This window comes from Vulpes lagopus, chromosome 7 (genome assembly GCF_018345385.1).
Source record: "Vulpes lagopus strain Blue_001 chromosome 7, ASM1834538v1, whole genome shotgun sequence".
Lineage (NCBI taxonomy): Eukaryota > Metazoa > Chordata > Mammalia > Carnivora > Canidae > Vulpes > Vulpes lagopus.
In genome coordinates, this window is record NC_054830.1 from 55289703 (window position 1) to 55315324 (window position 25622).

Below are 25622 nucleotides of genomic sequence, written 5' to 3' on the forward strand. Positions count from 1 at the left end.
GCTGTGTGCTTTGGGCCTCTGTCCCCACCTTGCATCCTGGGGCTGCCAGCACTTGCCTGCGGAACACGCTACAGACATGGAAGCTGCCCTTTCATATAAAAATCTTTAATAAAAATAGCTCTCTTCAGGATGAGTCATAAAACAGAAGCAACAAACAAATTTCTGCCACCTGAGCAGGAGGGAACGTGGCAGGCTGAGTGGGCCATGGAGAACTGGGAGCAGTACTCAACCCAGAAGGAAGAGCCTTGGCTGGTAACTGACACGTGGGACTGTGGGCCCAAGGCTGACACGTTTTCTCACTTCAAGGAGACAGCAGTAAGTCTTTTTAGGAAAAAATGCATCTTTTTAATGGTAGTCATCAAGTGACCTCCCTCCCCAGCAAATGACAGAAGAGAGGTAAATAAAACACAGGCAGCCTGTTAGCAGCCTGTTTTACATACTCAAGGTAAAAATAAGTGGGTTCCTATAATAGCAAAATGTTTGTACAAAAGTGACAGCTAAAGGGTTCAGAAGGCAGACAGCTTGCCAGGGAGGCACAGGCAGCCTGTCCCTTCAGATCAGGAGATGGGGTAAGAAAAGGTAAGAGGAGTAGCAGGACGCCTTGTAGTACCAGCCAGCCCGTATGCAATCCCAGGACAGCAGAGCCCTGTGGACTCACCAGGGGCCACTGGGGGGATGAGGGTCTCCCAGCAAATTTGCTGACCCTGAGCAGGTCCCAGCTCAGCCCTAATACCCCAGAAGTCTTTTGGCCTCTTCGCTCTGGGCCTGCAGGGTCTCACTAGCATACTTCTGGAGGAGTTCCATCTTCTTCCTTCGCACAAGTGCCTCCTCGATCTGTGGATAGGCAGGAGTCAAGGGCTCAGGCTTTCCTCTGCAGCCACGCCCTCCCTACCCTGCTGGATCCCAGCCAGGAGTGGGTTCCCAGGACAGAGGCCACCAAGGAGCCAAAACCCAGAGGCATCTCCCAGAACCCCATGCTTTCCCAGTGGAAGCATGGGAACAACAGTCTTTTTCAGCACCCCCTAGAGCAGATGAGATCCTGCCTCCTCAGATCCCACAGACTGGTGCCATGAGGTCGGAAGGATGAGGAAAACCCACCCTCCTACTCTGAGTGGTCTGCTTTAGAGACGAGGGTCACCTCCCCCCCAGCACTGGGGAAACCCCCCAGCAAGGGCAGCACCCAGCTTCTGTCCTACCTCTTGCTGGGATGGCACTGGGACATGGGCAATGAACTTCTGTTGTCCATCTTCACCTCCTTTCTCCTGGCTGCCTTCCTCATCAGACTACAAACAGAAAAACCAAAAAGTCAGGGAGCAGGAGCCCATTTAAACACATGTTGGTACTGCTACAAATTGCACAGCTCTACAGCTATTTAAGAGGACAAAAGGAATGAGAAGTTCAGTGCTCGGAAAGACACAAAGACACACCGTTAACTATTTAAAAAGCAACAAAGCACTCTGTAAATTATGGCACCTTTTGTCTGAGGAAAGAAAGAAACAATAGAAACTAGTGACAGCAGTGAGAATCAGATGCATGTCTGCACCTAGAGCACTAAGGAATCTTTGTTGATCTGTATATATTTTTTGGCTTTTGAACTTTGTGAATGTCACTTATTTTGTTTAATTAAAATTTAAAACTGTACCACATATAGAAAAAAAAATCAGAGTCTGCATGTGAGTCAAAAGAGATTAACTAATAACCTAAGGAAGTAATGTGGCCTTGGAAATCTGAGGAAAAAGGACTCCTATGAGGTGGTGGGCCCCACCACTCGCCAGTCTTGGGACCAGATGCTCTGCAGCAGCCTCTCTGCACACCCACTGCCAGGTGGAGCTGGCGGGAAACACTTTGGCAGAGCCTCTGAGATGCTGCTGGTAGGAGGGCACACCGGCCCCAGCGCTCTGGAAGATGGCTTAGCTCTATCTACTGAAGCCCAGTACATGCTTATCCTAGGAGCTGATAATTCCACTCCTCAGTGTGCACTCAACATAAACAGCTGCCTATGAACCAGAAAGGCCACATTAGTCTTATCTGGTATAGCCCCAAACTGGACACAAAACAGACACCCAGGGATCCCTGGGTGGTGCAGCAGTTTGGCGCCTGCCTTTGGCCCAGGGCGCGATCCTGGAGACCCAGGATCGAATCCCATGTCAGGTTCCTGGTGCATGGAGCCTGCTTCTCCCTCTGCCTATGTCTCTGCCTCTCTCTCTCTCTCTCTCTCTGTGTGTGTGTGTGACTATCATAAATTAAAAACAAAACAAAACAAAACAGACACCCATGACCATTAGACACCAAAGAGTATGCATGATTCTATTGAGAGACATAAAGTTCAGAAACAGGTAAGAGCATAAGGGTTACTAGAGGTCAGGAAAGTAACACCCAGGGGGGCAGGAGCAAACTTCTGTGCAGCCAGTGACTCTAATAAATATTGTTTATGTTTCTTCACATAATAAATTAATTTTTCAATTTCAAAAAAAAAAAAGCTCGGAGCTTATTCTAGGGTGCTAGTCATGTTCTGTTTCTTCAGCTGGTATTTGCTTCATGGGGTGGTTCACCCTGTGAAAATGCTCCAGCCTGTACACTTGCCCCTTGCATATTCTCTCTATATGGAATACTGTTCAACAATAAAAAGGAATGAGCTTTTTTTTTTTAAGATTTTATTTATTTATTCATGAGAGACTCAGAGAGAGAGAGAGAGAGGCAGAGACACAGGCAGAGGGAGAAGCAGGCTCCACTCCACACAGGGAGCCAGACGTGGGACTCGATCCTGGGCCCCCAGGATCATGCCCTGAGCCAGATGGTCAACTGCTGAGCCCCCCAGGTGTCCCAGGAGTTAACTCTTATTTTTTTCTTTTAAAGATTTTATTTATTCATGAGAAACAGAGAGGCAGAGACACAAGCAGAGAGAGAGGGAGAAGCAGGCTCCATGCAGGGAGCCCAACATGGGACTCGATCCCAGGTCTCCAGGATCACGCCCTGGGCTGCAGGCAGCGCTAAACCGCTGGGCTACCGGGGCTGCCCAGGAGTGAACTCAAATTCAACAACTTCGCTGGACCTCAAGGGCACTGTGCTGAGTGTAGGGACCATCCCCAAAGGTGACATACAGTAAGATTTCATTTATGCAACATTCTCAAAATGACAGAAATCTAGAGATAGAGAACAGACTGGAGTTTGCCAGGGGCAAGGGATGGGGGACGGTGGGAGGTAGGATTCTGTAAGGGGGTGGCGCCTGGAGGAAAAATTTCTGTATCCTGACTGAAATGGTAGTCACAAAGACAACTGGGTGGCTTAGTCAGTTAAGCCTCCGACTCTTGGTTTCAGCTCAGGTCATGATCCCAGGGTCCTGGGACTGAGCCCTGTGTCTGGCTCCATGCTGATCATGGAGTCTGCTTAAGACTCTCTCTCCCGGGGATCCCTGGGTGGCTCAGCGGTTTAGCGCCTGCGTTTGGCCCAGGGCGTGATCCTGGAGTCCCGGGATCGAGTCCCATGTCGGGCTCCCAGCATGGAGCCTGCTTCTCCCTCTGCCTGTGTCTCTGCCTCTATCATAAATAAATAAATAAATCTTAAAAAATAAAAACAAAAAACAAACTAGAGAGTCAAGTTTACCTCTTAATGAAAAAAAAAAAAAAAAAGACTCTCTCTCCCTCTGTCTGTCCCCACTGCATGCACATACCTACTCTCTCTTTCTCAAATGAAGAAATCTTAAAGAAAAAAGAAAAAGAAGAAGAAGAAGAAAAAGAAATGGTGATTCCACAAATCTACACATGTGATAAAAGATGCAAAACTCTACACACTCATTACACCAACTCCGTTTCCTAGCATGGATATTGTACTATCTATCACTCTGGAAGATGTAATCATTGGTGGAAACTGGGTGAAGGATACACAGGACCCTCTGTACTACCTTTACAACTTCCTATAAATCATTTCAAAATTAAAAAAAAAAACAACAACACAACAATCTTTGGTGTCTCTCCACTGCTCTCCAGATAAAGGCAAACCCTCCTCACAGTGGAACCAGGGCACTTGCTTATCCTGCTTTGCCCCTCTCTCCCGCCTCCTCTCCTCTCCCCGCCAGCGGCCCACACTATGCTCCAGCCACACTGGCCTGTCCTCTGTCCCTCACACTCCCACAGCATCTCTCAGTACATGCTGCTCCCCTCTGCCTGGAACACTCTTCCCCCACTGCCTCTCACTTGATTAACTTCTGATCTTCCAGGCCTCAGCTGAATGGTCAGCTCCCCAGGCAAAGTTTCACAGGCTCTCCCCGCACCATGTCACCATCTCAGAGCCACTGTGACAGCCACTGTTTTCCAACAACTATACCACTGGACTGTCTCCCCACTGACTTTAAGCTACAAGCAGAGTTTCTTGACTGCTGTGCCCCTGGCATGTTAGCAAACATCTGCTGAGAGACAAATGAATATTTGCAGCTAAACAAGACCTTCCAGGGATCCCTGGGTGGCTCAGCGGTTTAGCACCTGCCTTCGGCCCAGGGCGTGATCCTGCAGTCCCGGGACTGAGTCCCACATTGGGCTCCCTGCATGGACCCGCTTCTCCCTCTGCCTATGTGTCTCTCTCTCTTTGTCTCTCTCATGAATAATTAAATAAAATCTTTAAAAAAATAAAGAAAGATCTTCCTAGGTAGGGGTGCCTACATGGCTCAATGGGTTAAGCATCTGACTCTTGATGTCAGCTCAGGTTTTGATCTCAGGGTCATAAGTTCAAGCTCTGCATTAGGCTCCACTTAGGAAAAAAAAAAGGGATAGAAGAAGGAAGGAGGAAAGGGAAGGAAGGAAGGAGGAAAGGGTAGGAAGAGAGAAGGAAAGGGAAAAAAGGGAGGGAGGGAGGACCTTTCTAGAGCATGCTGCCAGCTTGCCTCAAATGCTTCACTGTCCCGACTGCTTATGAGCCAGACCTGCACAAGAACCTGAGGTCTGCTATGTGATGTTGACCAAGTCACTAAACTTCTCTGTTTCTTTGTCACTGATGTCATGACAAGCTCCTCACACAGGACCTGACCTATTGCCCATGCACAGCTAATTCTCCTCCCCTTCTCAGTCTAGCAAATCCATTTCATTCTTTCTTCACTTTTCCAAGGAACAAGACCTGCCATGCAGGACAGCCTAGAGCTAGGAGGCTCTGCCTGAAAGGCAGGATAATACCTCCACTTTCAACTGTGACCTTCTGAATAAGTCCCTTCTCTGCTCTAGGTTGGTTTCTATTCCTAACATGAGGGTATGGGGGTGTTAAGACTGCAGAGGAGCTACTGGCACTGCCATTTAAAAAGAAATGATGAGGGCAGCCCGGGTGGCTCAGCGGTTTAGTGCCGCCTTCAGCCCAGGGCCTGACCCTGGAGACCTGGGATCAAGTCCCACGTCAGGCTCCCTGCATGGAGCCTGCTTCGCCCTCTGCCTGTGTGTCTTTCTTTCTCTGTGTCTCTCACGAATAAATAAATAAATAATCTTTTAAAAAAATAAAAAGAAATGATGAGAGGTGCCTGTGTGGCTCAGTTGGTTGGGAGTGTGTCTTTGGCTCAGGTCGTGATCCCAGAGATCTGGGATGGAGCCCTGCATCAGGCTGCTTGCTCCCTGCACAGTGGGGAGCCTACTTCTCCCTCTGCTCTGCCCCCCACCCCGCTTATGCTTTCTCTTACTCTCTCAAATAAGTAAATAAATAAATAAGTTAATTTTTTTTAATTTTAAAATATATAAATAAAAAGAAAAGATGAGACCTACTGCTGACACCTTGATCTCAGACTTCCAGCCTTTAGAACTCTGAGTAAACCCATTTCTGGTGTTTAAGCCACCTAATCTGGTGTTTACAAAGCCCTGGTACTTTGTAAAGTATAAGCAACAAATACAATAGATCTATAATTTAATCTGAAAACATGATAATAATAAGTAAGTGAATAGAAAAATAACAAGAAAAAAAAAAAAAAAAGAAAAAAAAAAAGAAAAATAACAAGAAATGATAAGGACAGGAGCCAGAACTCATATGGCTTCAAATGTGTTTACAAGTCCAACAGCAGTATATTCAGGAGGACCTACCACTAAAAAGCAGGTAAGTAATTCTGGGTGTAAAGTACAGTTTACAAAGTGCCCTCACGGCAATTCCTTTCTGGAACCCTCCCTGGAATGCTGAGAGGTGATCTTCATATCCATTTTCCATGTGAGGATGGGGAGTTCTCAGCTAGAAATAGGGGCAGGGCTAGGCTTGGACCCCGACCCCTCACCAATGAGCAGAGCCTTCCTACCACTCCACTGACTCTCCCAAGGCCTAGCCTTCGTGGCTCGGAGCAAAAGGCAGTGAGCACTGGAGCCCCTTTTGCCCACAGTACCTCCTCTTCGGTGACAGCATATATATTGATCTCTTCCTCCTCTTCTTCCTCCTCCTCCTTTTCTCCTCTTGCCAGCCGGGCTTCTCTCTCTGCTTTCCACTTTTCCACTAATCCAGCCCTGACTGGAGAAACAAAAGAGCAGGTGCTGCTTAGGCCTCTAAATTAGCTTTACACGCAATACAGGGTGAGGCCTACATGTCCCCTCTGAAGAGGAACACCCTCCATTTCGTCCTGGCGAGCAGGAGTGGGATATGAGATCTAGTCTAGTCATACCATAGCTCTAGCTGTAAATCACAACAAGGCAGCTTTCTAGGGGATGTCCCCAGATCATTTCCAGTTCAGCAAACTGAGTGGCTTCCTGACACACTCATGTGAAAAAGAAGACAGAGCAGTACAGCTAGCCAGAAAAGGGCTCAGACTCCTGACCACCTGCACCCAAAGCACAAACTCAACACACCACAGTAAGATTAGCACTCACTTATTCCTCACGGGGCCATCATGAGGCTTCAGAACAGTATCCATAAAACACTTATTAGCACCGTGTTTGGCATGGGGAAAGTACTCAGAAAGAGCCACCTTATTTGCTCTACACTAATAACATATTAGCTATATTCAAAGCAGATCTAAAAGCTACTTAAATGGACCATTTCCTGATTTCAAGAAAGGCCAACATGGGAAGGAATCCAGATGATGAATTCCAGGTGGATGGGGAATAGGTCCAATGTCACTCTTGGGCTTCCCCAACCTGCTGCTTCTGGCCCAAACACAGCCCTGCACCGCAATGTAGTTACTGAGGGTGAGGTCATTAGTAGCTCATTTCCTCCGAAGTCCATTAGCAATAAAACAAAATTGCTTCCAGCATAGAGCACTATCTAAAAATCCATTTTCGGGATCCCTGGGTGGTGCAGCGGTTTGGCGCCTGCCTTCGGCCCAGGGCACAATCCTGGAGACCCGGGATTGAGTCCCACGTCGGGCTCCCGGTACATGGAGCCTGCTTCTCCCTCTGCCTATGTCTCTGCCTCTCTCCATTTTCAAAGACAGAACAGAAACCAGATGCCATTTATAATGAAATGAAATGCTCATGGGGCACCTGGGTGGCTCAGTGGTTGAGCATCTGCCTTCGGATCAGGACGTGATCCCGAGTCCTGGGATCAAGTCCCACATCAGGTTCCCTACAGGGAGTCTGCTTCTCCCTCTGCCTATGTCTCTGCCTCTCTCTCTGCTCATGTGTCTCTCATGAGTGAATAAATAAAATCTTGAAAGAAGGAAAAAAAGAAAAGAAAAGAAAAGAAAAGAAAAGAAAAGAAAAGAAAAGAGAAAGAAAGAAAGAAAGAAAGACAGACATGGATGGAACTGGAAGGTATTATGCTGAGTGAAGTAAGTCAATCAGAGAAGGACAAACATTATATGTTCTCATTCATTTGGGGAATATAAATAATAGTGAAAGGGAATATAAGGGAAGGGAGAAGAAATGTGTGGGAAATATAAGAAAGGGAGACAGAACATAAAGACTCCTAACTCTGGGAAACGAACTAGGGGTGATGGAAGGGGAGGAGGGCGGGGGGTGGGGGTGAATGTGTGACGGGCACTGAGGGGGGCACTTGACGGGATGAGCACTGGATGTTATTCTGTATGTTGGTAGATTGAACACCAATAAAAAATAAATTTATTTAAAAAAAAAAAGAAAGAAAAGAGAAAATGAAATGCTTGTAGACCTACATTTCTTTTCGTATTCCTGTTCCAAAGGCACGATGACACCATCATCTTCATCAAGGTAACCATAGTATTCAAAATCGATTGCTTTCATGAGCTCGGCACGTGTCTTTCTTGGAGGAGGAAGAGCTAGAAGAAACAGCATCAACTTAGCTAAATACCCCACCACAATTACCCCGGAGCCTGCATCCTGTACCATGTTACACAGGCAGGGAGTATTTGTGCTCAAGAAAATACCAGGACATAGGCACTTCCTATACTAGAAACAGAATTATGTAAGTGGTAAAAACCTTTTTTAAATCAGTCTTGAAATCTTTAACCCTATTAGTCTATTGAGAAGAAATTTATCTTAAAGAACAAAAACAAACTCTGGCAAAGCTGTATGGACAGAGATGTAGGTTGTTACAGAGTTGTGAAAACCTAGAATAACTAGGGCTATAAACCACAGGATGAGTATGGAATGGGGTCACTACAGCCCCTCTTTCACTATTTCACGGATGTTTTGATAACACAGGAAATGTCGCGAGGTTTAATGAAAAAAATATGATGGAGAAGTAGAAGTATATAGATAAGACAAAAGAAACTAAAAACAAATCAAAAAGATAAATGAGAAAGTCCTGAAGAAAATATTTTCAGACTAATATTCTGAACTACTCAGAATATTTAAGTAATTTTTGAAAATCAAAAGGGAGGGGCGCTTGCCTGTCTCAGTCAGTGGAACATTCAACTCTTGATCTCAGGGTCATGAGTTCAAGCCCTATGTTGGGTGTAAAGATTACTAAAAATTTTTTAAATATCTTAAAAAAGGGATCCCTGGGTGGCGCAGCGGTTTGGCGCCTGCCTTTGGCCCAGGGCGCGATCCTGAAGACTCAGGATCGAATCCCACGTCGGGCTCCCGGGGCATGGAGCCTGCTTCTTCCTCTGCCTGTGTCTCTGCCTCTCTCTCTCTCTCTCTCTGTGGCTATCATAAATAAATAAAAAATTTAATAAATAAATAAATAAATAAATAAATAAAAATAAAAATTGGCAAAAAATTTAAAAATAAATAAATAAATAAATATCTTAAAAAAAATCAACGGGGAAATGATAACCCAACAGATAGGTGAAAGAGTAAAAGCTGTTATTTCCAGAAGAAAAAATTCATATTTATAACAATTTTAATTAGTAACTAAATTCAATGATTGATTTCATTAGTAATCAAAGAAACAAAAAGTAAAAATATTATATCTTCAACCATCAGATCAACAGAAGTTTTATAATTCTGGAAAACTAGAAATAGCTAAAGGTCTACCAATGCATAAATGGTTATGTGAAGTTTCATATGCTTTTAATCCTTCACATCCACTCACAGAGCTCTAAGCAGAAGGATGGGAAGATATCAATGCAGAACACAACACAACAGGTATGGGGGAGCCACCGTGTCTTGGCAGGCCTCCACCCATCACCCTGACACTAGTAACAGCAACTCTGTCTGCCCCTCCACCACTCTTGGTCCCTGCCCCTGACCATGCTGGCTATACCCAGGACCAAGTACAGGGCTAACACTGGGCTGACTCGACTCAGAACATTGTGTTCCTCCCAGTCACGAGGACTGGTTTAAGGATGGGACTATGATCCAATCAAAGCCAACCAGATTCAATTCTAAGAGTTTTGCCTGAACTGCTTGGGGAAAAAAAAATCTCTCGCTGAGAGAGGACAAAATGTAAATTGATGATGGACCACTTGCCACCACAAGCAGAAGGCCAGATAGAGAAAAAGAAGTTCACAGGATGGAAGTCAAAACTGCAACATGGAGCAAATGTGACTTGGAATCAGCTATTCCTGAAGACAAACTACCCATGGGTTTTTCAGTTATGTGAGTCAATAAATTTACTTTTCTGCCTAAGCCGAACTGGGGTTGAGTCATCTCTCACTCATACTGATGAAATTTAGCTGATGAAATAAGCATGTAAGTGCATAAAAAAGGCCTGGAAGGAAATGTACCAAAATAGATAATTATAATTACCAGTAATCCAGGGGCACAGGTATGGGGGAACCCAGATAGCACCAAGGGACAGTGCTATCTGAATTAGACTCATTAAGATTGACTTAAGCACTTTCAGAGTTCCTGGGTGGCACATTCAGTTAAGCACCTGTCTTTGATTCAGGTCATGATCTCCAGGCCTGGGGATCCAGCCCCGCATTGGTCTCCCTCTCCCTCTGTTCCTCCTCCCTGTTTGTGCATTCTCTCCTCCATTCTCTCAAATAAAAAATCATCTTTAAAAAAAAAAGAGAGAGAGACTTAAGCATTTTGTTTATTTTAAAAAATTGACAACTGATTTTTTTTTTAGAAAAATGCAAATTAAAAAAAGTAACATGTAGAGCATAATCTCAATAGAGGAGCCCCCCCTTCAGCACATGTATTTTCATACATAAGAATTTTTTCTTCTTAAATTATCAGCTTTGATTCTTTGACCAAACTGTTGGGTTATCACTTCCCTTTAAAAACTGGGAGGGGGACACCTGGGTGGCTTAGCGGTTGAGCGTCTGTCTTTGGCTCAGGGCCTGATCTGGGGGTCTGGGGTCCGGGGATCGAGTCCCACATCGGGCTCCCTGTGGGGAGCCTGCTTCTTCCTCTGCCTGTGTCTCTGCCCCTCTCTCTGTGTCTCTCATGAATAAATAAAATCTTTAAAAAAATAAAAATAAAAATAAAAACTGGGAGGAAACATGCCCCAATAGGTCAACAACTGTCATCTACAAGATGTGAAAATATGAGGGTTTTTTCCCTGATTTTCTGTATTTTACAACTTCTCTGTAATAAAACTATATTACTTTCATAATGAACAGCATAATACTTAAACTTAAGAATTATTTTCTAAAGATTTTTTTTAAAGATTTTTTTTTTTTTAAGATTTTTTTTTTTTAATTTATGATAGTGAGAGAGAGAGAGAGAGAGAGGGAGAGAGGCAGAGACACAGGCAGAGGGAGAAGCAGGCTCCATGCACCGGGAGCCTGATGTGGGACTCGATCCCGGGCCTCCAGAATCGCGCCCTGGGTCAAAGGCAGGCGCCAAACCGCTGCGCCACCCAGGGATCCCCTTTTTTAAAGATTTTATTTTTAAGTAATCTCTACACCCAGCATGGGGCTCAAACACACAACCCTGAGATTGAAGAGTTGCACATTCCACCAAGTGAGCTAATAAGCACCCTGAATTATTCTTATTTTTAAAGATTATTTTTTAGTGGGGTGGGGATGGTAGGGCAGAGGGAGAGGAAGAGAGAGAATCTCAAGCAGACTTCCTGCTAAACGCAGAGCATGACACAGGGCTTGATCTCTCGAACCTGAGATCGCAACCGTCAGGGATCCCTGGGTGGCTCAGCGGTTTAGTGCCTGCCTTTGGCCCAGGGCGTGATCCTGGAGTCCCAGGATCAAATCCTGCATCAGGCTCTCTGCATGGAGCCTGCTTCTCCCTCTGCCTGTGGTCTCTGCCTCTCTCTCTCTCTCTCTGTCTATCATGAATAAATAAATAAAATCTTAAAAAAAAAAAAATCAAGAGTCAGATACTTAACCGACTGTGCCACCAGGTGCCCCTACCCTGAATTATTTTTAAGTGTTATTAATAATGCATGCAAAACAGTCTGGGCATAATTAATTTAAAAATAAGCAGGGCTTAATACAGGTAGAATTATATTTTTAAACCAACAGAAAAACTGACTGGAAGGTAACACAGCAGAATACCAACAGTGGTGAAAATACTGGAGTCATTCTTCTCTGCTATTCATACTTTTTTCTATAAAGTTTTTAGACTACTTTCCTAAAATGCAAAATTAAAATCCACGAACACTCCAGGCTAGTGGTTTCCAACTGCGTTTGGGAAGGCCAAAGTTTGGCTGAAGCTCCCCAAGGCAACGAAGGGAGAAGGCAGTACAGGTGAGGGGACCAGCAGTGTGAATCCACTTTTCTCCATTTAGACCCACTGGGGTTCCACCCAATGTTGTACTCATTCTTTAGGTAGGATTTTTTTCAACTAGTAAGTATCTGAAACATGAACTTGTTTCAGTGAACAGTGGAGCCTGCTCTGATCATCTGAGGAAACTTCAAACAGGGAAACTCTTCATTCGTGGTAAGACTGGCACATGCAAAGAGTGAGAATTTGGCACCAGTCAATTCTGGATCCACTGCATAGCCCCAATTGCGTGCCCTGGACCTATGACTACAACTCCTGGAACTTACAGCTTCTCATTTAAAATCTGGAACAACTGGGATGCTTGGGTGGCTCAGTGGTTGAGCATCTGGCTTCAAATCAGGGCTTGATTCTGGAGTCCTGGGATTGAGTCCCACGTTGGGCTCACTGCAGGGAGCCCGCTTCTCCCTCTGCCTGTGTCTCTGCCTCTCTCTATGTCTCTCATGAATAAATAAATAAAAATCTTAAAAAAAAAAAAGTCTGGAACAATCATTCTGACCCCACTGCTGTGTAGCTGAGAAACAATACAGGAAGAGCACTTAGCCTACAGATCTGTTATGATGATCATCAACAATGAGAGAAACATGAGCAGTTACTCACGTTCTTTTTCAAATAGCTCTCTGACACCAGGCAAATCCTTCGCCGCTCCAAAGTACTTGTAGCCTCGATTTCCTGGGACTTCTTTCCCTTCATGATCCAGCATTTTAGGACCAACTTTCTTATTGGTAAGGAAAAAGAGAAAATGGATCTGATCTTCTAACCCACTATTTCCGTGTTTGCAAATATACTTTAAGATAATAGCACTGAATGTGGGAAAATACTGATGTACACAGAAAATACATTTTTTTGGTAAATTAAAATCAACCTAAATACCTAACAGTATGTGGGGATCCCTGGGTGGCGCAGTGGTTTGGCGCTTGCCTTTGGCCCAGGGCGTGATCCTGGAGACCCGGGATCGAATCCCACATCAGGCTCCCGGTGCATGGAGCCTGCTTCTCCCTCTGCCTATGTCTCTGCCTCTCTCTCTCTCTCTGTGACTATCATAAATAAATAAAAATTAAAAAAAAAAAAAATACCTAACAGTATGTGGATGATTTAAATTAAATTACAGCATAGTCAAGGATGGAATATATTCTATACCTTAAAAATGATGACTCTTATCAAACTTCATATTGCCTTAGGAAAACACTTACATAACCTAAGTGACAAAAGCTTAAAGAAACAATTGTAAACAACTTAAATGACAAGCAGTAAAAGACAAATGAAATACATCCTGATGATAGAATTCTATCCATTAAAAATGATGATGTCAGGGTGCCTGAGTGGCTCAGTCAGGTAAGTGTCTGCCTTTGGTCCAAGTCATGATCCCAAGGTCCTGGATTCAAGTCCCGCATCAGGCTCCCTGCTCAGTGGGGAGTCTGCTTCTCCTTCTGCCCCTCCCTCTACTTGTTCTCACTATCTTTCACATGTTCTCTCTCAAATAAATAAAATATTTATTTTAAAAAATGATGATGTCAACAACTACATGTATTATGTGACTCTGGATGAGGTCCTGTCTTAGAAGGGGAAATGCTAAAAAGGACATTATTGGGAAAATCAGTGAAACAGCCAAGTAGGTTGGATAAAATGATCATATCAAAGTTAACTGTCCTTTTTTTTTTTTTTAAGATTTTATTTATTTATTCATGAGAGACACACAGAGAGAGAGAGAGAGAGAGAGAGAGAGAGAGGGGCAGAGACACCGGCAGAGGGAGAAGCAGGCTCCGTTCAGGGAGCCTGACGTGGGACTCGATCCCAGGTCTCCAGGATCACGCCCTGGGCCAAAGGCAGTGCCAAACTGCTGACCCACCATGGGTTCCCCAAAGTTAAATGTTATACTTGATAACTTTACACAGTTATGAGAACATTCTTACTCTTAGAAAATATACAGAGAAAAAAAAGGAAATACATAGAGAAGAAAAAAAAGAAAACACAGAGATACTAATTATTCAGGGTAAGGAAGCATGATTAAGCTTCAAATGGTTCAGAAAAAATAAATCTCAAAGTACAAATATAAAATGACAAAGTAAATACAGCAGAGTGTCAAAAACTGGTAAATCTGTAAGAAGGGTATATGAGAATTCTCTGTACTAACTTTCCAACTTTCTCAAAAATGCTTTTCAAAATAGTGATACAAATGGTTACTGACATGAAAATATGTTTCTGATAAACTGTTAGTGAATAAAGCACAGTTGGGGGCAGCCCCGGTGGCTCAGCAGTTGAGCGCCACCTTCAGCCCAGGGCCTGATTCTGGAGACCCAGGACTGAGTCCTGCGACGGGCTCCCTGCATGGAGCCTACTTCTCCCTCTGCTTGTGTCTCTGCCTCTGTCTCTCTCTGTGTCTCTCATGAATAAAATAAATATATATTTTTTTAAGATTCTATTTATTTATTCATGAGAGAGGCAGTGCCAAGAACCAGGGCTCAAGAAACATGAATGCTTCTCCTTCATTTTTACTCCAGGTACTAAAGTGAGAATTGTGTTAAACTTCCATAAAAATGCAAATACCAGCATGTCAGAAAACTTCACATATTTCCTGCCTAACACATTACAGCTCAATGATCAGGTCAAATGACCTAAGATACTTCTCTTCACAAACAAACAGGGTGGGCTCTGGGGTAGTATTTTTTAAAGTCAAGACCCAGGAGTAGGTGATGAAATCAATTAAGTGGGTCACAATCATCCATTTCTGATCCTTTACATCAGAATACAACAGAATAGGATATCAACATGCATCACACGTACTATTTTTTCAGTACATTTTTGTACGTATCAGGTTATGACAGAGAGTTTATATACATGTATTTCACAATATAGGTCTTGGTCCTAAAAACCTAACAGCTAGTCTAGAGGATTTTATTTATGAAAGTTCAAAGAAAGGAAAGAATGGAGGGCCCCTGAGACCCCCTCAGGTAAAGAACCCAACAATGGCTGCCCTGACTCCCAAGGAGCTCAGAGATGATGCAAAGAGACCACGGTCATTTTTCTTTTCTTTTTTTTTTTTTTTAAGATCTGTATTCTTGGGCAGCCCCGGTGGAGCAGCAGTTTAGCGTAGCCTGCAGCCCAGGGCGTGATCCTGGAAACCCCGTACCGAGTCCCACGTCAGGCTCTCTGCATGGTGCCTGCTTCTCCCTCTGCTTGTGTCTCTGCCTCTCTCTCTCTCCCTGTGTGGGTGTCTCTATGAATAAATAAATAAAATCTTTAAAAACAATAAAAAAGATTTGTATTCTTTTAGGTAATCTCTACACCCAACATGGGGCTCAAACTCACAACCCCAAGATCAAGAGTCACATGTTTCACAAAATGAGCCAGGCAGGCTCAGTTTTAAACAAGAGGCGCCCAGAGAGATTAAGTGGCTTACTCAAGAAAACTGGACAGTAAACTCAGGTGCCCTGTCTGCTCTGAGGGCTGTGCTATGGGGTCCTTTCCATGCTTCCTATCCACATCCAATGGACACTTTCCAAACCTTTCATTGCTCAGGTGCCTGCTCTGTGGCAGGCATGGGCTGGGAGCTGTAGGGGATGCAAAGCTACCCAGCCTGACAAAGCTCGCTAGCTGACCCCCAGGATCCATGGGGTTCTCCATGTACTCACCCCATAATCAGGACCACCCAGCTCCTTTATCCGGACTTCCCAGTGTCCTTTTTCTCTTAGCAGTTTATTAATTTCATCATTCAGGTCACGAATCCGGAATTCACCTAAACCAGCTAGAAAACAAACACATTAGTATCATTTCCTCAAAACAGCACTCAATGTTATACCCTCAAAAATGAACGTCAACACTTAGGAAGGTATACAGCACAAAAATACACATTTGAACTTATTTAAAGAAACCATCAACATCCCATAAAGGAAAAGGCAAGGATTATGAACAGAGTTCCCACCAGCCCAAGGGGGAATAAATCCTTGAAAAACAACATCCTGAGTAGTAACTGAAGAAATATAAACTGAAGCAAACAAGAACTGCAGGCAGTTCCATTCATACAACTATTAAAACATCTTCGTGGTGGTAGAACCTAGCATCCAACACCAGAAAAGATGCAGTGAGGCTGGCCTAAGCACCAGGGCCTGTGAGCATTCTGTGTTGGTCTCACCCTCTCAGGAAAGCAATGTGTTATTAACGGGGACATCTTTTGGCAGAGACTATACCGTAAGAATTAAGCCTAAGGGACTTATATAAAGGAATATGCACAAGGGACTTTCCTGAGATGTGGTCTATGGTGGCCAAGAGCTGGGAGCAGCTGGGGCAGCCCACCAGAGGAAGGAGAATAGCTAATGAACCCTGATATGTTGGAATAAAATATCACATGGCTGTCACAAGGAAGTATCCCTCCCTTTCTCCATTCGATGGCTTTTGTACCATTGTCAAAAGTCAACTGACCACATGTGTGGCCCTATTTCTATACTTCCTACTCTGTTCCAACCATCTGTCTCTCACCAATACCACATCGTCTGCAATACAGTAGCTTTATATTAAATCTTAGGGATCCCTGGGTGGCGCAGCAGTTTGGCGCCTGCCTTTGGCCCAGGGCGCGATCCTGGAGACCAGGGATCAAATCCCACATCGGGCTCCCGGTGCATGGAGCCTGCTTCTCCCTCTGCCTGTGTCTCTGCCTCTCTCTATCTCTCTGTGACTATCATAAATAAACAAAAATTTAAAAAAAAATTTTTATATTAAATCTTAAATTAGGTGGTATGAATATTCCAATCTTGTTCTTTTTCAAAACTATTTGGCTATTCAAGCTCCTTTGCCTTTCCACTCAAAATGTAGCAAAAAAATCTGGCAACCTATACAAAAAACAATCTGTTGGGATTTTGGTTGTGAGTAGTTGAAAAGACAGAAGTGACATCATTACTATGCTGAGTCTTCTCATCCATGAATGCTGTGTATCCCTCCATGTACTTGGGTCTTTTCTGATTTCCTTCATCAGTGTTTTGTAGTTTTAAGCATACAGATTGCACACGTATTTTGTTAGATTTATACCTAAGTATTCCCTGTCTTTTGGCGCTCTTGTAAAGAGCACTTTTTAAAAAAATTTTCAGTGCTGGTTTATAAAAGTAGAATTGATTTCTGTGTATTGACTTTCTATTCTGTGGCCTCACTAAACTCACTTATTTATTTTAGAAATCATTCCATAGATCTCCTGGGATCTTCTACATAATCCAGGAATAGAAAATTATATTTCTTCCCTTCCAATCTGTGTGCCTTTTATTTCCTTTTCTTGCCTTACTGTACTGACTAGGAATTCCAGTATGACCTCAAACAGAAGTGGTAAGAAGAGGTATCTCTGCCTTGTTCCTGCTCTTAGGAGGAAAACATGCAATCAATCTTTCACCATTAAGTATAATGTTGGCTATAGGTTTTTTTCGTAGAAGTGCTTTATCACTCTCTCTCTCTCTGTGTGACTATCATAAATAAATAAAAATTAAAAAAAAAAAAAAAAAGGGATCCCTGAGTGGCACAGCGGTTTGGCGCCTGCCTTTGGCCCAAGGCGCGATCCTGGAGACCCGGGATCGAATCCCACGTCAGGCTCCTGGTGCATGGAGCCTGCTTCTCCCTCTGCCTATGTCTCTGCCTCTCTCTCTCTCTCTCTCTCTCTCTCTCTCTCTGACTATCATAAATAAATAAAAATTAAAAAAAAAATAGAAGTGCTTTATCAGGGTTAAAAAGAAAATTCCCTCTTATTCCCAATTAGTGGAGAGTTGTTATCATGAGTGAATGTTAAATTTTACCAAATACTTTTTCTGTATTTACTGAAAGGATCATGTGGTTTCTCTATTTTAGAATGGTGATACAATGAATTATATTAATTTCTAAATGCTGAATCAGCCATGCATTCCCAGGGTAAATCCCACTTGGTTGTGATTTATTATCCTTTTTTATAAATTGCTGGATTTGGTTTGCTAATACTCTGTTGAGGATTTTTGTGTCTATACACATGAGGAATATTAGGTGACAGTTTTTTTCTATTCGTGTAATGTCTCTTTTTGATTTTAGCATCCAGTAATGCTAATAGTAAAATTAATAAAACAAATGAGGAAGTATTCCTTCCCCTTCAATTTTCTGGAAGAAACTATGTTAAATTGGTATTATTTCTTCCTTAAAATTTGGTAGAACTGGCCATGGAAGCCATTTGGGCTTGGAGTTTTCTTTGCTGGAAGGCTTTAAAGTATGAATTCAATCTCTTTAACGATATAGTGGTGTCTGGCTGGCTTAGTCAGTACAACATAGCAACCCTTGTTCTTGGGGTCATGAGCTCAACCCTCACAGTGGGCATAGAGTTTATCTAAAAAGAAAAAAAAAAAAAAAAAGAGGCAGCCCGGGTGGCGCAGTGGTTTAGCGCTACCTTTAGCCTGAGGCGTGATCCTGGGAACCCGGGATTGAGTTCCACGTCGAGTTCCCTGCATGGGGCCTGCCTCTCTCTCTCTCTCTCTCTCTCTCTCTCTCTCTCTGTGTCTCTCATGAATAAATAAATAAAATCTTAAAAAAAAATTTCTATTTCCTAAATAGATATAGGACTACTCAGGTTTTAATTTCCTTTAGAATTTTTTTTTTAAGATTTTATTCATTTATTCATGAGAGACATATAGAGAGAGTGGAGGGGGAGAGAGAGGGGCAGGGATATAGACAGAGACATAGGCAGAGGGAGAAGCAGGCTCCATGCAGGGAGCCCGACATGAAACTTGATCCCGGGACTCCAGGATCACACCCTGGACCAAAGGTAGGCACCAAACCACTGAGCCACCCAGGGATCCCCTCCTTTTGAATTATTTTTGAACAGTGGCACTATTGATATTTGGTCAAATAATTCTTTGTAGGATGCTTAGCAGCATTCCTGGCTTTATCCACTAGATACCAGTAGCACTTCAAGTTGTAAAAATCAAAATTTCTCCAGATACTGACAAATGTCCATCCCCGGGAGTATCCTATAAATGTCAAAGTGATTAATATTATTGTCCAGTTCTTCTATGTCATTACTGATTTTTCTACTTGTTCTATTGATTATTGAGAGAAAAGTGTTGAAATCCCCAAGTCTAACTGTGGATTTGAGAATTAACACTTCAAAACAGGTTAGCTTACCATTCTGAATTTGAGCCACTTTTTTAGAGATCTCTCCAATGATCTGTGGAAAAAAAAAAAAAAAAAAGACAGTAAATTCTCATGACTCTTGAATGTATCTGAAAGCACAGAAAAAACAACTCAAAATTAGTAACTAAAAATACTTAAGGGCATCTGGGTGACTCAGTCAGTGAAGTGTCTTCCTGTGGCTCAGGTCATGATCCCAGGGTCCTGGGACCGTGCCCCACATTGGGCTCCCTGCTCAGTGAGGAGTCTGCTTCTCTCTCTCTCTCCCTCTGCCTCTTCCCCCTGCTTGCGTTTTCTCTCTCTCTGTCAAATAAATAAATAAAATCTTAAAAAAAAAAAAAAGATTTTAGTTGAGAGACAATGAGGAGAGAGAGAGAGCACAAACAGGGGGAGGGGCAGAGGAAGAAGGAGAGGCAGACTCTCCACTGAGCAGGGATCCCAGGACCCTGGGATCATGACCTGAGCTGAAAGCAGATGCTTGACTGAGCCACCCAGGTACCCCAACAAATAAAATCTTAAAAAAAAAAAAAAAAAAAACCAACAACTTAGAATTCTGGAAAAAAAATCATTTACATAAGAACAATTAGAAGGCAAATCAAAACCACAATGAGGTATCACCCTACACCTGTCAGAATGGCTAGAATCAAAAAGACAAGAAATAACAAGTGTTGGCAAAGATGTACAGAAAAGAGAGCTCTCACACACTGTTAGTGAGAACGTAAACTGATATAGCCACCATGGAAAACAGTATGAAGGTTCCTAAAAAAATTAAAAATAGAGATACTATAGATCCAACATTTCTACTACTGGGTATTTACCCAAAGAAAATGAAAACACTAATTTAAAAAAATATGTTAACTGCACTATTATTTGCAATACACAAGATATAAAAGCAACCCAAATGCCCAGGGAAAGATGAATAGACAAGGAAGAAGTAATGTATATACACAATGAAATATTACTCAGCCATAAAAAAAGAATGAGATCTTGCCATTTATGACAACATGAATGGACCTAGAGGGTGTTATACTAAGTGAAGTAAGTCAGACAGAGAAAGACAAGTATCATATGATTTCACTTATATGTAGAATCTAAAACACAAAAAAATAAACCAATAGAAGCATTCCGATAAATACAGAGAACCAATTCATGATTGTGAGAGGCGAGAGGGTGGGGGTAGACAAAATGGTGAAGGGGAGTATGGGAGGGACAGGCTTCCAGTTCTGGAATGGTAAGTCGTGGGTAAAAAGGTACAGCATAGGGAATATAGTCAATAATATTGTGATAGCATTTATGGTAACGGATGGTAGCTGAACTTGTGGTGTCCCCTGACACCATTAGTTGTACGCCTGAACTAATGGAACATTCTGTGTCAACTACACTTCATTTCAAAAAGAAACAATCAGAAACTTGTCACTTCTACTAAGACTAAATTCACCCAGAACATACTTGTCGTCTCCACTTCTCAGCTTTGGGCAGCTCAGTACATTCTGAGGCAAGGAAGGGTCTTCTTTCCTAAGAAGCAGGAAAATACATGTTACCACTGGATAATTACAAGCTTTATGCAGTATTTGCAGTTGATTAACCCCTGAAGACTAAATGCTGAACAGTCTAAAAATACATGTGAAGCTTCAGGTCCAGATGATCTTCATCAAGCCTTATATCTCATCCCACAGTCTCTACTTTGGAAGTAAGTATACACGCAAAAACATACATACACTGCACTGTATCTAGTAGAGTGAACCAATGGAAACAACTTAAAAGTCCAGTAATAGAGAGAGGGCTAAATAAGCTAGATTATATCCATTTCATGGTATATTCATATTATCTTAAGAAATAATGGCTATCAGTGTTTAGAACAAACATACATGTATGTGAGCACATGAGCATGTATGTGTGTAATTTAAAAAAAAATACAGAAGTACTGGGATGCCTGGGTGGCTCAGTGGTTGAGCAACTAACTGCCTTTGGCTCAGGTCATGATCACCAGGGTCCTGGGATCGAGAGCCACATCAGGCTCCCTGCAAGGAGTCTGCTTCTCCTCTGCCTGTGTCTCTGACTTTCTCTTGTGTCTCTCATGAATGAATAAATAAAATCTTTAAAAAAAAAAAAAAAAACAGAAGTATTGAAACAGTGGTACCTATTATTCCTGACCTGGCTGAGCCTCTATATGTTGAGACATTTATTGGTTTCCGCTTAGAGCTGCTCCACAGCACTTCCTATTATTCAATATTAGACAGAGTTCGGATCATATGGGAAGCCAACCATCATAATACAGAGGCGGTGGCAGAAGCATCAGCTAGATCATTACGCTGCCCCAGCTAGAGAGGTACACCTACACTTCAAGTGTGCAGACTTGTAAGAATGTCAACAAGTACAGACAGTGAAACGAATAGGAAGTCTAGTCTGCTCAGGAGGGAGTTTTACCACATTTGTTCTTGATACTTTATAATTCATGAGGAAGATTTACACCAACCTTCACTTTTCCCTCTTCCAGTTGAGCTTGGCGAAATCTTGCTAAGGCCGTCCTACCAGGAAGAGAGAAGACTCCATTAGATACTGCTCAGATTGGGATCCCTGGGTGGCGCAGCGGTTTGGCGCCTGCCTTTGACCCAGGGTGCGATCCTGGAGACCCGGGATCGAATCCTACGTCAGGCTCCCGGTGCATGGAGCCTGCTTCTCCCTCTGCCTGTGTCTCTGCCTCTCTCTCTCTCTCTGTGACTATCATAAATAAATTAAAAAAAAAAAAAAATTAAAAAAAAAAAAAAAAGATTTAAAAAAGATACTGCTCAGATTTATCACCCAGGTTCCTAGATGGGGAAGATCTGCTCATGACCATAACAAAAGCCATTCATTACTATTATTCATATATGCTATATTTTTAATGATAATTATTATTCACAAAAAAAGAGAGCATACACGAGCATGTGCAAGAGATTAAGACACTACAGAGAAGTTATGAGGTTTTTTTTTCTTTTTTAATTTTATTTTAAAGTTATGGGTTTCCCTGTTCCAACAGTGGAACTTAAAAAAGCCGCTAATGGGGATCCCTGGATGGCTCAGCGGTTGAGCGCCTGCCTTTGGCCCAGGGCGCGATCCTGGAGTCCCAGGATCAAGTCCCACGTCGGGCTCCCGGCATGGAGCCTGCTTCTCCCTCCTCCTGTGTCTCTGCCTCTCTCTCTCTGTCTATGATAAATAAATAAATAAATAAATCTTAAAAAAAAAAAAAAAAAGGCCACTAATGTTCTTAAACACCCAAGTATCAATTTTACTTAGACTGTGCATTAAAGACTCTGGGAAACTGTACTGATCAGACCACTGTGGTGAGCAAGACATCCAGATGTTAAAAGGTAGTATCATGAGATGCCAAGTTGTCACTCTCACAGCCCCTGCACTATTCCCAAGTGAACGAATGTGTATCCAGTATAAGTCCTAGGATCTGTCAGTGAATATGTGCGGGGAAAACTAACAGCAAATATGGGAATACTATTTTAACACACATAGAGAAAGAAACATACCAAAAGGAATAAACACAAAAAGTGCTCTGTGGAGATAATTAAGTTACATAAAATTTATGGACAAAATTGAGCTGATACTTACATGGCCTTTTCTGCATTTCGGGCCTAAAAGAATAGAGAAGAGAAAAAAAATGCCCATGTTTAAAATATCCTTTTTTAATGTACTTCTTAGAGAAAAGTTATCACAAGGACAGTCACAAGCGCAGTTTGAACTAGTATATGTACACTGTTAACAACAACAAAAATCAAATGACGTCCAAATCCTGTCTTTACTTACACTGCTCCCTCCACTGTCCCCACACCCTTGGATCTGGCTAATTCCTAACCATCCTTCAAAATGTATCACCTGTGTCATTACCATCCCAGAAAGTTCTTCTGCAGTCCCTTCTTCCCAATTGGGGCTGCTACCTTTTGTCTGGATTTATAACCACCATGGTCCTTTCCACTCAGCATCCCAATTGACTATTTCCTGCCAGGAGAATTTCAGGAAGAAAAGACTGGCTTTTCCAACCTGAGTTTTATGTAAGTACCATCACACTAGTGTCAAGACAATTGTCCATGAAACAGCGTCGAGCACAGAACATGTTTTCTGGGTTGTAGCATAAGTAAAAAGAGTACTTCCTAAATCAGGGACTTGAATTTTACCCCCGGGTCTTCCACTTACCATCCCTGAGAAGCAGTCTCTCAGTTTCCACACCTTTACAACAGGGATCAAACCTCTTATCTCACAGAGAATGTCATGATGAGTTAATGAGGAAAATACATGAAAATATCAGGTATGCAGTTTATAGATACTCAGCAAAAATGAGCTTAATTTAAATCTCCTTTCTGGCTCTCCCTTTCAGTGAACACAGAAGCAAACCTGGCAAAGGCTTGGTGGGCACATGAACACATTACCTACTAAGGAATAAAACAGAGCAGAGGAAGCCATCTTGAAGGCTAAGGCAGTGTCCTATCTATTTCATTAAATCCTAGAGATTCTAAATATTTAATTTAATGTTTCTCAATGCTTACTCCATTTTTAAAACACCATACTAGGTGCTGGCAATTTAGCCAAGGGTCTTCTTTTTGGGGGAACCTACTGGAACTTTCCCCCAAAACAACGAATCAATGTGGTAAGGGCATGTACCCAGGGTTAGGTAAGCCCACAGATAGGAACGTGTGATGTTGATGGTGTCATAAAATAACCAACAACTCCTGCGCCCAGAAATATCCAGGCCCAGGGATCCTTCTCCCCTGCTGGGAATGGAGAGGTGCGATCCCCCGTTTGTTAGAGTTCAGGAACAAAGAGCCTCAAGGCTGAGCAGGGCAGTGTAAGGCAGTCATTCTCCCACAGAAAGGGCTGCTTCTAGCCCACTGGCTTCTCTCCATCCTGGGATCTTGGGCTCATTACTCTCCAAGAGCTTGCAATACTTCTACTCCGTCGCTGCGCCGCGTCCTTCCTATGGGGGCTTCACTTAATGGAAATATCATGGTTACAGACTTGCTTGGGCAGCTTCTGTGTGCCAACGCTATGTGTGTTCTCACAGCCACACGCAGGGAGCGCTTCTTGACCGCCTGGGGAAGCCACCAGGCGACTCGGACCACACGGAGCACACCCTCCTGGGGCAGCACGGGGCCGAGCATCCCACGTCACTCAACACCCACGGCCGGTGCCCGGCCGGACACCGCGGCAGACATTAAGAAAGCAAGGCCTAGGGGCACCCGGGTGGCTCAGCGGTTGAGCGCCTGCCTCGGGCTCAGGGCGTGATCCCTGGTCCTGGGATCCAGTCTCCGCATGGGGCTCCCCGCAGGGAGCTTGCTTGTGTCTCTGCCTCTCTGTCTCTCACGAATAAACCTTCAAACCCCCCAGACACACGTGGTCACAACCGCTGCCCATCTCCCGAGCGGGTCTTGGGGACAAACAGGTGGGCCCGCGCCGGGCTCCGCGGCTGGGAGCCTCCCGGCGCCTCTCCGTGCCTCAGTTTCCCCGAGCGGTAACTTAGAGCGCTAGGCCGACGCAGACAGGCGGCCGGAGCCGGTGACTCCGCCCCGAGGCTCCCTCACCCCCCACAACCTGAGACAGCGGAAGCCAGGAGGAGAAGGCCAAGCTACAGGGGCCTGCGCCCCTGCACCGCGAGTGCCCGAACACGGCCAGGAACCCTCACAGCCCGCCCGCCCGCCCGCTCCCTCCGTCACGCACCCACCCAACTCACCATGGTTGCGTGAGGTCGCCGCCCTGGGGCCCCGCGGCCCCAGCCCCCGAAGCTTCACGGCCTCGGGCGAGGCCGACCCTGGCGGGAACTGAGGCACTCCCGCGGCCCACACCACGGACTTCTCCGTCGGAAGGACAAAGGGGAAGGACCGGAAGTGAGGGGCCGGAAGTGAACTGAGAATTGACACCGGGAGGAGGAAATGGCAGCGGGCTCCCGCAGGGCGGGCCTTCCCTAGACGTCCGGACGTTGCACCCAGACGCGCGTAAGAATGGGGGCGTTGGCGAAATTGCGCTTGAGTAGTGAGACGGACACGTTTGGGCTCCGCCCCTGGTTTTGCTCTGGCGATAACCGGTGCAGACGGTCTCGGGTTAACTCTTGGTCCTGCGGCGGCGGGGAGCGCGAGCTGCTTGCTGTCCCCCCCGCCCCCCCGTGGCTTCTGGGGAGAGCAGACACGCCCTTCTGGAGGCCGCTCGTCCTCATGCCTCTGGGCGAAGTCCTCACCGGCGGGCTGGGCCGCTGAGCCAGCGTGCGTGAAGGGGGTTCGGCAGCGCCGGGAGCCGCAGCCGCAGCCGCAGCCGCAGCCCCAGCCCGGGGCGGGGCGGGGCGGGGAGAGCGCGTGCGCTCCGCGAGCCCCACCGGGCGGGCCGGCCTCGTAAGCCCCTTCGCGTTGCCCCGTCATTTACGTGGGCCTTGCAGCTTCCGAGCTCTTCTCCTGGAGTCGCGGGGCTCATCAGAGCCCGACCAGTGCTCGAAATCACACTCCTTTAAAAAAAGAGAGAAATGTAAGGCCC

At 44.3% G+C, this 25622-nt stretch overlaps 1 protein-coding gene across 1 annotated transcript; it reads right to left on the minus strand.

Annotated features, from left to right (window-relative positions):
* Positions 1-322: 322 nt before the first annotated feature.
* Positions 323-24963, minus strand: ISY1 (ISY1 splicing factor homolog). Its single transcript, XM_041764749.1, has 11 exons — positions 24832-24963; positions 22719-22741; positions 21595-21646; positions 20568-20633; positions 19113-19155; positions 15626-15738; positions 12594-12711; positions 8057-8179; positions 6338-6459; positions 1197-1283; positions 323-834 (listed from the first exon to the last, which is right to left on the minus strand). The coding sequence occupies exons 1-11, from the start codon at positions 24832-24834 to the stop codon at positions 727-729; spliced, it is 858 nt and encodes a 285-aa protein (XP_041620683.1). The 5' UTR covers positions 24835-24963; the 3' UTR covers positions 323-726.
* Positions 24964-25622: the final 659 nt, after the last annotated feature.